This window comes from Amblyomma americanum, chromosome 1 (genome assembly GCF_052857255.1).
Source record: "Amblyomma americanum isolate KBUSLIRL-KWMA chromosome 1, ASM5285725v1, whole genome shotgun sequence".
Lineage (NCBI taxonomy): Eukaryota > Metazoa > Arthropoda > Arachnida > Ixodida > Ixodidae > Amblyomma > Amblyomma americanum.
The window spans coordinates 538,918,476-538,934,715 of record NC_135497.1 but is presented as its reverse complement, the minus strand read 5'-3'; the positions used below and the strand labels follow the sequence as shown (position 1 = coordinate 538,934,715).

The window sequence follows — 16,240 nt, the reverse complement described above, 5'->3', positions numbered from 1 at the left end:
TCTCAGACTGTACCTCAACCAACTCGTAGAGCAACAAACCTTGCTCCCGAAGAACTCTTTGTGCAAAAATTAGTCTAAAAGGGGGTCGGGAAGGGCATCCTCTGTTTCACAAGCCCCACAGGTCGCCGATAGTAGCAGCATGAGGAGTCTCCGCGATATTTGAATCTATGAAAGAAGAGTACTTGCGGGTATTGCATTGCATTGAGTGCTTGAGCTCGTGTAGCATTGTACTCATAAACCAACCCAAACCCCCCTAAAACAAACCCTCATAACCCAAATGAAATCGCATTCACCCTGCCATTATCTAGCCGTCATGCGTGTTGACTTCGGCCGCGGCGGTGAAATTTTGATAGAGCCAATATTCCAGAGGTCTGTTTACTGACCCACGTCAGTGCATGTTCATGAACTCCAGGTGGTTGAAATTATCGGAGCCCTTCACTACAGTGTAGCTTATAGCTTGAGTCGTTTTGGAACGTCAAAGCCTTGTAAACCAATTTAATGAGCGCTCACCCACCATATTCTTGCCGTCTCCGTTAGCTCAGTCTCGAATGCACCGGTGACGCGGTGGTGCCAGGTTGAAACCCCGGTTCGAGACGAATTTTTCTTTAGCTTTCCTTAAAAGCTGTACGGCTGCGCTTGGATAAGTGTTACTGAGTGATTACTTCCTTATTACAAAATCTACTCCTACTTAGGCGATTCTCTTCACCAATGTAGGTAAGAGTCTCTAAATCTACTTCGCAGTCTTTCGTTTCAGTTCTCTAAAAAATACTCTGCGTAAATTATATCTTGGTGCAAACACTTTGGCGGGCAGTTCCGCATGGTATCTACCACCAATGTGGAAGACTGGGCGAGTTGGTAGGTAGTCATTCTAGAAAAAACAGCGCACACAGGACAGGGACCAAGGGAAGAACCGACGACACGAGCGCCGGTTCTTCGTCGGTTCTTCCCTTGGTCCCTGTCCTGTGTGCGCTGTTTTTTCTAGAATGAGTATCTACCACTTCCACATTGGCATTTAATTCCTGACACGAATGTTTAAAAAGTTCAAATGCACTTGCCAAATAAGTTTGGAGAACGAGCAAATAATGCTGACGAAACCATGCGTCTCACAACAACAATCAATCGTTTTCAGTTAACAAGGACTCTGATTTTAAACTTTCAGTGACCCTTCATTGGTACACCCGGTGTAGGAGCCCTCGATAAGAGCCGCGCTACAGAATCGCTTTCTAAACGTTTTGCATTGATCTGCGGGCAACTGGAACGCCCGCAGTGTCGCCGCTGTCGTGCATTATGACAGTAATTTAGGAAGCAGTATCGGCGCGAGCCCACTAACGATGAGTCGACTGCAGTAAGGGGTTCAGCCCTGATTGTCGTGTACGTCATAAAGCTTTGTTGCGTCTGTTTATAAAAGAGGCGGAACGAGAAACCTATGTCCGGTCGACACTTTCCTGCATTCAGAAGGCTCGAACGCGGCCTTAATAGGCTACAGACACACAAATCCGAATGTGAATAAGCGAGCTCATTAATTTCATTGGTGTAAGGAGGTGTCTTGCAAGAAGTTTCAGTCGCATTAATAAGTTATTGAATGCTGCGCGAGCTGCTGTTGGTCGCAATTAATGTGAAGTCACCGAGATTTGCGGTTGTACACAGGATCAATCAGTGCTTTCAGCGACGCCGACGTCATCATTATTGTAGTACCCAAAATTCTCAAGTCGACCGTTGCGTAAAGGTGCAGTCATGAGATTCGCGCGGCCAAAACGAAAAGAAAATGTGCAAAATTGCTTGCAATAATTTATTAACGTCGCCCGCGGCGTTTTCAGTTCATTTAAAAATTAACTCGCATGGCGATCTTTTTCAAAACAAAATAAAAATGGACACCCAAAAAGTAACTGTGTGTAGCCTGTCGGCAAAGGCTTTGCGGAATGGCGAAAATTAAGTACTTCTCCCCCCATATTTCCTGCGTTTGTAACCGCGTTAGACCCTTGCTATGGCTGGGATCTCTGTATTCACTGGAATGTACCTGTAGCCTGAAAACTATTGCTCAATACTGTGGTATTTCTCAAAATTCGCGAGTAACTTGCAAATTTTCAGGCAGAAAATTTAATGAAAAAGGAAGAATTTTCGAAACACAACTTCACCATGCGGCATTAGAAAAGAGTTGGGACTGCGGTACCACAATCCTCACTAGTGGCCGTGGAATTATGAAACGAACACTGCGTTTTTTTTTTTCTGCGCACTTACCATCCGTAACCTTCATGAAAATGTCAACGCCGGGCGACTGCCAGTCCAGTTGCTCCTGCCCTGTATGGTGCTCCGAGTCCATGTGGCAAGATCGTTTGAAACCCTGCGTTTAGGGGTGCAGGCTACGGTCTATGATGTTCCCGACACAGGCGCGAGTTTTATAAGGTGCACTAACAATAAATGCATTCCCAGATATCTGTCATGGCCCTCGAATTATTTCAGATCTAAAGCGACACTGGAGACCAACGCGCAGATTTTTTTTTGCTCGAGCATGCTGCTAGCAAGCGGGAGGTGCGGTTTTCGATTCCCAGTACCGCTGGGTAGCCGGCGGTCATACAATGGGTACAAGCTATTCCATGCCCTGGTGCTTGGCTTCTTCAGTTGTAATGCGCAGAAGTACTCATTTAACGATACCTTGAGTAAAGGAAAGACGTACGCCTCGCTCCATGGTGCTTTTCCTCCACAGATGCCCTTGCGCTAACCCACAGGCGGCATGCTTGTTTTTTTCTGCTGCATTATAAATAATTTTCTTTAAGCGATAGATTAATAGAAGTATTATTTTCCCACTGATCAGCACTACACCTTAAAAAATTAAACATTCCCCAATGCACCTTGGTTTCGGTGACTGTTGGCTCCATTCATAAGTTTGCCAAACGAGCACCTCAATTTCTTAACTTTGTCTGCTAATAGCTTAACGAGGGTCTCGGTTTTGGCAGTCTTGATGCCATAGGTAGCATAAGAGGGCTCTCGCACAGTTTACGCCCTCGCCGTTAGATGACGTTTCACGTCACGGTCGCGGTAATTCAGGAGGTGCGACGTTCGTTGCTATGGAGGAGGGTGGCGCTGGTGAACACTCTCAAGGTTCGCTTACACCCAATAAATATAAGTGCCCACGAGAGCAGCAAATTGGACAGCCGTCGCCGTAGCTCAGTTGGTGGTGCATCGGACGCGATATTCGGACGTCGTGGGTTCGGATCCCACCGGCGTCATGGTTGCTTTTTCTGCTGCTTTATAAGTATTTTTCTTCAAGCGATATACTAATCGAAGTATTATTATTCCACCGATCAGCACTGCATATAAAAAAAAATTAAACATTCCCCTATGCACCTTGGTTTCGGTGACTGTTGGCTCCCTTCATAAGCTTGTCGAACGAGCCTCTCATTTCCTTAACTTTGTCTACATATATATATATATATATATATATATATATATATATATATATATATATATATATATATATATATATATATATATATATATATATATATATATATATATTGCCACGCTGCTGACTTTCTGCCGGCGCCACCTGGAGGTCGAACTGTGTTCCCGAGCGCGTGGCCGAACGTCTTCTTTGTCCAGAACGAGCGCGGCGGTGTTGGCAAACCTCGCCCGAGTGAACAGTTTGGTTCTCTGTATTTTCGCCGGTGACATTTTTGGTGGAGCCGTGCTGGGTATCATCCCATGTACGCTGACCGGGACGATAGCCCTGACGCTTCTCCCCGACGAGCAGACGCCACACCTGTCCACAAAGCTAGCCGTCGCCTGCGAGGCCTCCAACCCGAATTTGAGCCACTCACGATTCCTGCTCGGGCCATGACTTCCGCCACTGGCAGCCAGACAGGTCAGTCCTTCGGCAGTGCCCCGCCGTTCGTCTTTCTTGCACCTCGGTCGCCACCATCCTTCCACGGCGACCGGTTCGAGGATGTAGAAGATTGGTTGGCCGGTTTTGACCGTGTGGCCGCGTTCAACCAATGGGACGACGAGCGAAAGCTGCTGAACGTGTACTTCGCACTGCAAGACTCGGCGAAAACGTGGTTCGAGAACCACGAGGCGTCCTTCTCTAACTGGGCAGCTTTTCGCCGCGAGGTGCTCGCCACGTTCAGTTCGAGCGAGCGAAAGGAGAATGCCGAGCTTGCCCTTCGCTCCAGGTCACAGCAGTCCAACGAGAGCGTGGCCATGTTTATTGAGGACATGACCCGCCTCTTCAATCGGGCCGACCCAGCCATGCCCGAAGCTACAAAGGTGAGGCACCTTATGCGTGGGGTAAAGGAGCAGCTGTTCGCTGGCCTCATGCGCGACCCTCCGAGAACTGTCGCCGCCTTTGCCAAGGAAGCGACGACCATAGAACGTTCCTTGCAGGAACGGAGTGCCCAATACGGCCGTCAGGCAAATGTAGCGGCCGCTCAGTACTGCACGTCCTTGCCAGGCCCCGGGGATGAGGCGCTGCGAGCGCTTGTGCGGAGCATTGTCCGCGAAGAACTGCGACACCTCCACTTGAGTGCTCCGTCAGAAAGCGTACCTTCGACAGGCGATGTTCTCCGTGACGAAATCCGGCGAGCGGTGCAGCCACCCCCAGCACCCCTTTCGGAGCCGCACGTAATGTCCTACAGCGATGCCCTGCGCCGACCTGCCCCGGCGCCGCAAGCGTTTCGCCCCGTTGCCGAACCACCACCACCCCATCGTTAGGTGCGTCCCATCGAGCAGCAGCAGGACCCGTGCCCTCCATTCCGCAAAGCGTACGTGTGGCGAACGTCCAACGATCGTCCGCTCTGCTACCACTGCGGGGAGCCCGGCCATGTTCTGCGGAATTGCCCGTACCGGCGGATGGGTCTGAGAGGATTCCCACCGGACGCGCCTCGACCGCGCTATGGTGAAAGACCGCGGGACATAGAGGAGTACCTGAACTCTCAAGTGCCGCCCCCGACCTCACAGCGGCGACAGTCGCGATCGCCATCCCCGAGGCGCTTTGCTACGCCCAGTCGGCCCTCAACTTCCGGTCAGTTCGGAGGCACGTCCCCTCGGCGGGAAAACTGAAGACGGCGTCCTCCGGGGGTAGGGCCGCCGCCGCTGCACGAAGTCAACAGCCTCCACCCGACGATTGGACGCGACGGCCCGAGCGTCAACGACCCGATCCGACGACCCCACCGACGTGCTGCGAACGATTAGTTTCCGCTGAAATTTTAGTAACCGTCGACAGTTATGAACTGACCGCACTCGTCGATACCGGCGCTGATTTTTCTGTGATGAGCAGGGAGCTAGCCATGACACTCCGTAAGGTTCTGACGCCTTGGTGTGGACCCGTGATCCGCACTGCCGGTGGCCATGTCGTGACACCAATCGGCGTCTGCACTTGCCGCATCCAAATCCGTGGTCTTACTTTCACCGGCTCCTTTGCCGTCTTAGCTGACTGTTCAAAGGACCTCATACTGGGCATGGATTTCCTTCACGAGTATGGTGCGATCATAAACCTTCAGGAACTCATGGTATCTTTTTCCGCCCAGCGAGCCGTTAACACAACCACCGAGCCCTGTAAAGTAATGTTGCGCATATGTGACGACCACATAACAATCCCTCCGCGAGCCAGCAAGTTCGTCACAGTCGAGTGTACTGACAGCACCGGCGCTCTTGGCATTGCTGAAGCGAACATGTCCCTGCTACTCGCTCGGCAAGTTTGTGTCGCCCGAGGCCTAGTAGACCTTGCCAATGGTCGTACCGAAATCTTAGTCACGAACTTTACTCGTGAACCGCAACATTTGACGAAGTCAGAAGTCGTCGCTTATTTTGACGAGCTTGGAGAGTGTACGAGGCAGTGCTCTTTATCCACCACGTCAGACCTCGCCGACGCGACGGCTACAGCCATTCCGACTGACGTGAACCCGCACCTCTCGGCCAGTCAGAAAAACTGCGTGCAAAGCCTAATCTATTCCTTCCGCGACTGTTTTGCGGAAACTTCCAAGGTCCGACAGACGCCGCTTACCAAGCATCGAATTGTCGTTGCTGACGACCAAAGACCAATTTGCCAGCGTCCTTATCGCGTGTCTTCCAATGAACGCGATGCCATCCGCCGCCAAGTTACACAGATGCTCCAGGACGACGTCATCCAACCTTCCACGAGCCCCTGGGCATCGCCTGTTGTTCTCGTCACGAAGAAAGATGGCACCCTCAGGTTCTGCGTCGATTACAGGCGCCTGAATACCATCACGAAAAAAGATGTGTACCCTCTGCCCCGAATTGATGATTCCCTAGACCGCCTGCGCCATGCCACCTTCTTTTCATCCCTCGACCTCCGCAGTGGGTATTGGCAAATAGAGGTCGACGAACGCGACCGAGAGAAGACCGCCTTTATTACGCCAGACGGTTTATACGAGTTTAAGGTACTCCCTTTTGGCTTGTGCTCGGCCCCAGCCACGTTCCAACGAATGATGGACACCGTGCTGTCCGGTCTGAAGTGGCAGACATGCCTCGTATATCTTGACGATGTCGTGATCTTCTCTGACACGTTTGATGAGCACCTGAAACGCCTGCGTGCTGTTTTCGAGGCCATACGTTCCGCTGGTCTCTCTCTCAAGCCAGAGAAATGTCACTTCGCATTTCAAGAGCTGAAGTTTCTTGGCCACATTGTCAGCGCACGAGGTGTTAGTCCAGATCCCGAAAAGACGGCCGCCGTAGCTGCCTTCCCTAAGCCAACAGACAAACGGAGCCTGCGTCGTTTCTTGGGCCTCTGCGCGTACTATCGCCGGTTTGTTCCCAAATTCTCCCGGCTAGCAGAGCCTTTGACCCGCCTGACGAAGGATTCTGAATCCTTCATCTGGGGCCAAGACCAGGACAGCGCCTTCACAGAACTCAAGTCCCGTCTGCAGTGTACGCCTGTGCTTGGCCACTTCGACGAAGAGGCCGACACTGAACTGCACACTGATGCTAGTAACGTTGGCCTCGGCGCGGTCCTTGTTCAGCGGCAGGATGGTCTAGAACGCGTGATTGCTTACGCCAGTCGCACTTTGTCCCGTTCAGAAGTCAATTATTCCACAACGGAAAAGGAATGTCTAGCTGTGCTGTGGGCCGTTACGAAATTTCGTCCGTACTTGTATGGCCGCCCGTTTCGGGTCGTGAGCGACCACCATTCACTCTGTTGGTTGGCGAACCTGAAGGATCCCTCGGGGCGGCTTGCTCGATGGAGTCTTCGGTTACAAGAATTTGATGTCACCATCGTGCACAAGTCTGGCCAGAAACACAGCGATGCTGACTGTCTATCTCGCGCCCCAATCCTGTGCCCCACTGACGAGTCCGACGACGATTCCGCTTTTCTTGGTGCTCTCACCACGTCCACCCTTGCCCAACAACAAAGGGCCGATTCTGACCTGCTGCCCCTCATAGAATACCTTGAAGGAATCGCCCCATCTCCACCTCGGCTCTTCAAGCGCGGACTGTCATCGTTTTGCTTGCGCGATGGGGTACTCTACAAAAAGAACTACGGCCCAACGGACACTGTCTATCTGCTTGCAGTGCCAGCTGCGCTTCGCGACAAAGTTCTGCGCGCGTGCCACGACGACCTTTCTTCGGGCCATCTCGGGTTTTCCCGCACGTTGGCGCGCATACGCACCAAGTACTACTGGCCCAAGCTTGCTGCGGTTGTCCGCCGTTACGTCCGAACCTGCCGAGAATGTCAGCGCCGGAAGACGCCACCGACTAAACCAGCCGGGCTCCTGCAGCCTATCGATCCCCCGCGCCTCCCATTTCAACAGGTCGGCATGGACTTACTCGGTCCGTTTCCGGAGTCTTCCATGGGTAACCGGTACATTGCTGTTGCCACTGACTATCTCAGCCGCTACTGTGAGACCAAGGCTCTTCCCTGTGGTACCGCCGCCGAAGTCGCAAGTTTTTTCATTCATAACATTGTGCTTCGTCACGGAGCTCCAACGGTCGTATTAACTGACAGGGGAACCCCGTTTACGTCGGCACTTACGAACGAGGTACTTCGACTCAGTGGCACCAGTCATCGAAAGACAACGGCTTACCATCCGCAAACCAACGGACTGACTGAGCGGCTTAACAAGACAATTGCCGATATGCTCTCTATGTATGTCGACGATGACCACGCGAACTGGGACCGGATACTTCCTTACATAACGTTCGCGTACAACACTGCGCTTCACGAAACGACGCGCTTCACTCCTTTCCATTTGGTGCACGGTCGCGAAGCCTTGACCATGCTGGACGCCATGCTTCTTCCGGATCCTACTCCCTCTTCTTTCGTGGATGCCGACCAATTTGTCCGTGACGCCGAAGTTGCTCGCCAAGTTGCTCGACAGCGAATCCGGTGCCAACAACAACGCGACGCCGAGCGTTACAACCTCCGCCGCAGGGAGGTGATTTACACACCCGGTGACCAAGTCTGGGTGTGGAGCCCAATCCGTTTGCGAGGGCGCTCCGAGAAGCTTCTTCGCCGTTACTTTGGTCCGTACCAGGTGTTACGCCGCCTCAGCGCGGTGACCTACGAGGTGCTCCCTCAAGGATCTGCCCGGTCCTCTCGACACCCGACGTCCGAGGTCGTCCACGTGGCGCGAATGAAGCCGTTTTATTCCCGTTAGCCCCGGACCGAACCCGGCCATTACCTTTCGCCTTATTTTTTTTTCTTCCCCTCGCGTGCGGCATCGAGTCGATGCCTCTTAGATGGGAGGGGCAATGCCACGCTGCTGACTTTCTGCCGGCGCCACCTGGAGGTCGAACTGTGTTCCCGAGCGCGTGGCCGAACGTCTTCTTTGTCCAGAACGAGCGCGGCGGTGTTGGCAAACCTCGCCCGAGTGAACAGTTTGGTTCTCTGTATTTTCGCCGGTGACAATATATATATATATATTTAGGTAACGGATATAAGGGGCTTGTACTGCTATATAAAAGTAGCCAACAAGCAGAGAAAGCAAGGAGCAATTCGGAGTTCCTGGGTTCGGATCCCATCCGTGGCATGTGGTTTCTTTTCTGCTTTTTATCCAGTTACCACTAATGGGAATAATTTATCAACACTACAAATAAAAAGGTACCCCGGTGCTCTTTGGTTTGTGTGGCAGTTGGATTCTTTTATATATATATATATATATATATATATATATATATATATATATATATATATATATACTAGAAAAAGGCTGGTCTCCCAGCCGAAACGTTATGAATTAAATCCTGTGATGTATCTACAATTTTTGGTGATTGTGTGTGTGTGTGTGTGTGTGTGTGTGTGTGTGTGTGTGTGTGTGTGTGTGTGTGTGTGTGTGTGTGTGTGTGTGTGTGTGTGTGTGTGTGTGTGTGTGTGTGTGTGTGTGTGTGTGTGTGTGTGTGTGTGTTTACGCTGCTTTGGGTTCCACATGGTAAAGGTTAGGTGGAATAGGCTGCATTTCTACAACGACACATTTATTGTGGATGTTTCGACCGCGGTGTGGTCCCCTTCAGGACAGCAGTGGTATCGCGTCAGATCGACGATGTAAGTTTGTGAGCTGCAGAGGAGAGCGAAATAGTATGTATCCCGCAAAATGCAGCAACTGAAATAATTAAATGAAAAATTGGGGGTGAAGGGGGCAGGCTGGGACAAGATTGGGAGAGGAAGAATAAATAAAAGAGGTGGCGAAACGAGAGAAATGGGGAGGAAGGCGATGCGGGGGACATAGGCAGCGCGGCAACAAGCGTGCGAAAACAAAACAAACACAAACAAAATACTCAAGCAAAAAACAATGATGGGCGACACTGAACATGCGCGGCCTAAGAGGCGTCGCTGCGCAAGTGACACTGGCGGGGACGAACAGGCAGAACCAGGCGCCTTTCAGAGGGGTTTCACTAATTTGCCCTGAGCCGACAGTTGGAATGTCAGCGAAGAAATGGGCTACGTTGTCACCAGCATGTGGGTAAGAACTCGCACGAGCGGTCCGCGTTTCAGTGAACAGTGCTTTCTCCCTGAGGCTCCAGTTGGTTCTCTCTGGGCGGGTTGTCGAACCGAGTTCAGCGGGAGTACCTGTTTATAGTGGAGGGCGGCCGTGCTGTGTACAAAGCTTTCAAGTTCTCACAAGAAAAAGCGAAGAAAACAAAGAAAAATTAGCAAGGAAGAACGGCTGTTTATCAATAGAGCACGAGGCAGGGTTGTTTGAGTAAGGAGGGCATGATGGCATCTGATTTATACTAGGAGTTATAAAAGTATATGTAAGTGGACCGATTAACTAGAAGTGTAGGATAATTTTCCTTGGAGGGTGTGGATAAGAGAAAGAGTAGCAGGCTTGTCATTAAGAGCTCCTTGAATGATATTAAACTTGTGGATAACTTATAATTCACATTGTTCACGTTGTCGAATGTTTCTGAAGCCCCCTTGAAAAATTGTTGCTTTTAGTTGGTAAAATGAGTGTCCTTCTGAATTTAGATGCTTGGATAAGGAAAGATTTGGGAGAGAATTGGTGTGCGCACGGTGATTGTCAAACCGAGTGCGGAATGCAGTGTCTGTCTGTCCTATGTATTGCTGGTTACACAGAGTGCATTCATGGAGAGAGTAAATGTGTGATGAATCGTGGACAAAATTGCCTTTGATAGAACGCCTGACCACCGTACTCGTTGCGGAGCACGTAATAAGCATGTGTTTGAAAACTTTGCGGCGACCTTTACCACAGGGGCGACATCCATATATGGAAGTTTTGTGTTCCTTTAAGTAGATTATTCTGAATTCGGAGTAGATACTTCTGAATGTTTTTTTGGTGCGCCTGTAAACCACGCGGGGTGCGCATGTAGATACATTAGATAGTCATTGACTTTGTTAGAAGATACTAAAGTGCCTACTATGAATTCTGCTTATTTTCGGAGCTTTAGTGTTATATGTGAGAGTATGGTTCATAGCGCAATTTTTCAGTTATTTTTTCGCTACCCCTGGAATATCTGATTATGGTTCAGATTTGAAGCTCTGTTTGTCGCGTCATCAATACGGGAGGGTAGATAGCGCTGTGCTAAGAGCACTTTGCGTATGTGTGTTCTGAGTTGTCATGCAAGCCTAAGTCTTTAGAGCAGATTCTTCTAAAACGTCGGGCCTAAAAATAAGGAACGTTTAATGTGCAGTGGCGGGAAAGAGAGCTTTAAATATGCAGTTATTTCTAGGAGTCGGTTGGTTTTCTATGAACGGTTGTACGAAGCGACCCCTTGTCGAGCAGAATCTGAACATCAAAAAAAATTACTAGGTATGTTGGGTACGTGAGCGTAAACTTGATGTTTGTACGGAGTGAAAACTGCCAATTAAATATAGAAGTTGTTGTTTTGTGTTTGCCCATATAAAAATGTCATCTCAATAGCGCTTGTAAAAGGACGGCCGAATTGGACATGAAAGAAATTGACTTCATGTGGTGCATGAAGATGTGGGCTTAATTTGGGCCCATTCTTAATCCCTTAGTGGTGTCACTTTTAAACAATCATGAAGATCAAATTCGAAGCTATTATATTCTAATGCAATTTTGGCTAATGTTGCTAATAAATTGGGCTTGGAGATCCCTGAAATCTGTGCTGTTCATAAGATTCTAAACGGGCTGCAATGTTGCCGGCGTGGGGAATGTTTGTAGATAAGGATCTTACATCTGTGGTGACAAGAATGGCTCCTTCGGGTTATGTTATATTGTCTATTTGGTGAAGAAAGAGCTTTGTAGCTTTGACGTAGGATGGATGTGTGGCCGAAATGTGACTAATTAATGTGTCAATGTACTTGGGTATTGGTTCTGTGATGGGGCCGATTCCGGAAATTTTTGACCCTCCAGGGATACCGGCTTTATGTAACTTAGGTAGCATGTAAAAAGGCCCAGGAAATAAACTGGTAGCTATGAGTGCCCTGCATAGTTTTGGGGACATTTCATTGCGCTTTGTGAGGTGAAGGATGATATGAGATATAGCTTTTGAGTGTTCGTCGGTGCGATCGCCGTGAAGCCAATTTCAAAATTTAATGACAGAAAGCTGTCTGATGCCTTCTGCTATACAGCCACCCTGTTGAAGATAACAATGCCTCAACCATAATCAGCTGGCTTTATGAAGATGTCGGAATTGTTGCTCGGTGCCTTCATAGCAGTACGTTCTTGTTTATGAAGATTTTCTGGTCCGAACCTGCTATTTTTAAAATTTGAATAATGTCGTTTTGAACTGCCTTATTATAAATATGCAAGTGTTTTCCCTCTCTATGTTGGGAGTCCAAGTATGGATTCCTGAGTGCAAGTCTGAGTTTTTGTTTTTTTGTGGCGGGGGGAGGGGTTGGGCTTATCTAAGAAGTTTTCTCTCAGACGAAATTTTCTGGCGAAGTGGTCGAGATATTGCATGAGTTGGAATTCGTTGTATTTGCCTGTGCGAGAAAAAAAGTGAGCCTTCTAGGTATGACAGCTCGGTCATACTCTGTGAGCGGTGTTATAGATAGGTTGGTGGTGTTGTCTACACTGTGAGGACCTCCTTGTGAGAGTGTCTAGGCTTCATTGACGTTTCGATGAACGAGATAGGGGTGGAGAGAATTTGATCCAACCCTACTAAGTTCTCTCAGCTATTCGCGATGGGGAACGTCGTCCCATGTAAACTTACTAATTTTCGTTATGCCTATTTCTGATATTTTTTTCTTTTTTAAATGTCTAGTTCTTCGGCCTACAGTGCAGAAACAGGAATATTAATTCAAGCCCGGCGATCCTCTGTTCAAGGTTCACCCCTGCTTCCTCAGAATGCCGAATTGTGATTTTGATTAATTCTCGGGAGGCTGATTTCAATATGTCGCTGTATTTCTTTTTGTCTCCTTTCGATAGATTATTCATCGCTGGTGTCAGCTTCGCTTGTAGACCTTTCGGTAGCATCTTAGCCAGAAGGTGCGTTTTAAAGGTTTTAACATGTAGGTCCTGTCTCAGTCGCTTATTGATGACTTCGCATAATGCTAAAAAAGCTGAAGTGGGGTTGGATAAAATTCTCCCCACCCAAATATTAGTCTGACAAAGGTCAATCAAGGGCAAGCAGGCTCAAAAAGGGGGTCATCACAGTGAATTCAACATCACAAACGTATTCATAACACTGCTCACAGAGTATGAGGAGCCGTCATATCTAGAGGGCTCACTTTTTCCCTCGCACAGACAAATACAACGAATTCCAACTCATGAATGATCTTGACGACATCGCCAGAAAGCTTCGTCTGAGAGAAAATTTGTTTTATAAGCCCGAAAACCCCCATTAAAACTCGGACTTCCACTCGGCAAACAAAAATTATACTCCCAACAACGCGCGGGAATAACATTTGGATATCTGTTTTGACGCAGTTAAAAATGAGATTATTGAACCTTTTAAAAACTACAAAATAGGATCAGATAATCTTCCTTTCAATTCAATTCAATTTATTCAACATCTTGAGGATGTCGGTACGTGCTGCTCTACAAGCATTGAGAAACCTTACCGACATCGTCATAAAGCGAGCTGATAAGGGTGCAGGCATTGTTATCTTGAACAGGGATGACTATATAGCAGAAGGCAGCAGACAGCTTTTTGGGACAAATTAATTATATAAACAGCTTCATGGCGACCCCACCCTCGAGCACTCAAAAGCTATCGTATTGTATCTGGTGCTGCGCGGCCCTCGTATCTACGACCCGTGTGACTTACGCGATATCAGTCTAATGCTTGTAACATGTTAATGCGGGAACACACCCTGCTCTCCCAAATTAGTGTATATTGCCACACTGCGCACATTCTGCGAGCGGCATTACTGGGCTCGTGTGGGGGAGCGAAGAGGAGGACGTCCCCGTTCGAACGCGCGCTGCTGGGTTCCTGACCTTCGGATTAAAAAAAGCCCTTTTTTCGTGCCGCCCTACGTTTGTCGGCGACAATATACACATGGCTGATCAATAAAGTGGTGGTTGTTCTGCTCCCTTTGCTCGGGGCGTCTGGTCGTGTCTCGTCTGTAGCACGCAACGATGCAGCTAAATCTGATATCTTCAGCGAACTCACAAAGCGCTATGAAATCTCACCAAAACTATGCAAGGAACTCACAACTAGCCAACCTTGTCCTGTGCGTTTTTACATGCTTCGTAAATTACAAAAAGCCGGTATCTCTGGGCGGCCAATTTTTTCTCGGAATCGGCACCATGACAGAACCAATACCTAAGAACATTGACACACTAATTAGTCACTTTCCGGCCACACATCCGTCCCACATCATAGCTACAAGCCACTTTCTCCGCCAAATAGAAAATATAACATTAGCTGCAGGAGCCTTTCTTGCCACTATATATGTAATGACCTCATGCACAAACATTGCCACGCCGATGGCAAGGCAGCCCTTTTAGAATCTTATGACATCAGAGACCTCATAGATCTCTAAGCCCAACCGTCTTACGAACATTAGCCAAATGTGTGTTAGAATATAATAGCTTTGAATTTGATATAACGTGCAAGTGAGTGGCGCCGCTATGGGAGCAAGAATGGCCCCAAGTTACGCCAACATCTTTATGCATCATCATCTGCAGCCTGACTACTCCCACACCAGCGCAATTTAAAGGCCTCTCCCATGTTTCTCCTGTTAACACTTCCTTTGCCAGCTGCGCCCACCGTATGCCCCCAAACTTCTTGATCTCATCCGCGCACCTAACGTTCTGCCGCCCCTTTCTACGCTTGCCTTCTCTTGCAATCCTCTGTGTTACCCTTAACGACTAGAGGTTTTGTTGCCTTCGCATTTTATGCCTTGGTCAAGCACATTTCTTCCTATTGATTTCGAATATGATGCCATTAACCTGCCTTTGTTCCCTGACTCACTCTGCCTATTTCGGTCTCTTAACGCTGCACCTGTCATTTTTCTTCCCATAGTGTTATCTTCGTTGTTCTTAATCTGAGCTGAACCCTTTTCGTTAGCCTCCACGTTTCTTCCCCTTAGGTGAGTACTAATAAGATACAGCTGTTGTACACCTTCCTCTTGAGGGATATTGCCAAACTGCCATTGGTAATCTCACAGAACCTGCGATATACACTCCACTACATTCTTATTCTAGTTATTTCCCTCTCAAGATCCGGATCAGCGGTCACTACCTGCCCTAAGTAGACGCATTCCGTCACCGTTACCAACACCTCTCTACCAATTGGGAACTGCTCTTTCCTTGCTAGACTGTAGAACATTAGTTTGGTTTTCTACATGCTAATTTTTTGACCCACCGTTTCAATGCCAGCCTCAGTGATTAATCATGCTTTGAAATTCACCTGATGAGTGACTCAGCAAGGCAATGTCATCAGCAAATAACAGATTATTTAGGTATTCTCCGTTAATTCTTATCCCTAATTATTCCCAGTTCAGGCCTCGGAATATCTCCTGTAAACATGGGTGAATAGCAATGACAATATCATGTCTCCCTGAGTGACGCCTTTCGTTATTGCAATTTTATTGCTGACTTATAGAGGATTGTGGTAGTTGTGCAGTTGCTATAGAAATCTTCCAGTATTTTCACCTAAGGCTCATCTATACCCTGATTCCGCAATGCCTGCGCGACTCTTGAGGTTTCCACTGAGTCAGATGATTTATCGGAATCAATAACGACCATATATAGGAGTTGGTTATTTTCTGCGCATTTCTCCTTCAACTAATTGATAGGGTGAATATGATCAATTGTAGAATACTCTTTACTAAAGGGTGGCTGATCATTTGGTTGATTGAAGCCAACCAAATGCCTGCTGAGTACGGCCGATCCGACTGTCCAACACCCTCTCCTCTCCTCCTTTCCTGCTCTCTCTCGTCGGCTAGCCTTCGCGCCTGCTCTACGCCTGTGAGGGAGAGTGCCATTTTAGTGGCGCCGGACGAAGGAAAGCGGACGAAGACAAATTTTTTTTTAAAACTTCTCTCTTTCCCCGTGAGGCGGCGCTCTGCATCCCTCATAGCAATCAGGCTCCCTGTCAGGTATTGACGCGCCATAGAGCACGCCGTTTGTGGCGGTGCTCACCATTAAGCCGCTGCAGGCGCTGGTATTAAAACGAGCCACAGAAAGTGCGGTGCAGCGACGTCACAAAAATCTTGATGCAGTCCTGTTCGCGTACATACTCGGATCCTAAAAGCGAAATGAGTGACTTTCAAGATTCGTCTGTGATCTTCTGTGAATCGGTCCCGCAAGCAGCCACAGTGTGCTTGGTTGCGTTCGGTGTTCGGGCGCCGACAGGGCGTCCGCTCCGGGGAATCGGCGTTCAGGCGCAGACATGGCGTCTGCTCCGGGAATGCAGT

General features: G+C 48.7%; 1 protein-coding gene across 1 annotated transcript in view; it reads right to left on the bottom strand.

The window, feature by feature from the left end:
* The window catches only part of LOC144129281 (uncharacterized), a 108,239-nt gene that overhangs the window by 51,131 nt on the left and 40,868 nt on the right, over positions 1 to 16,240 (bottom strand). The window contains exon 7 of the mRNA XM_077663300.1: positions 2,239 to 2,341. Within this exon, the coding sequence (XP_077519426.1) occupies positions 2,239 to 2,341 (103 nt within the window). The remainder of the gene's footprint in view (positions 1 to 2,238; positions 2,342 to 16,240) is intronic.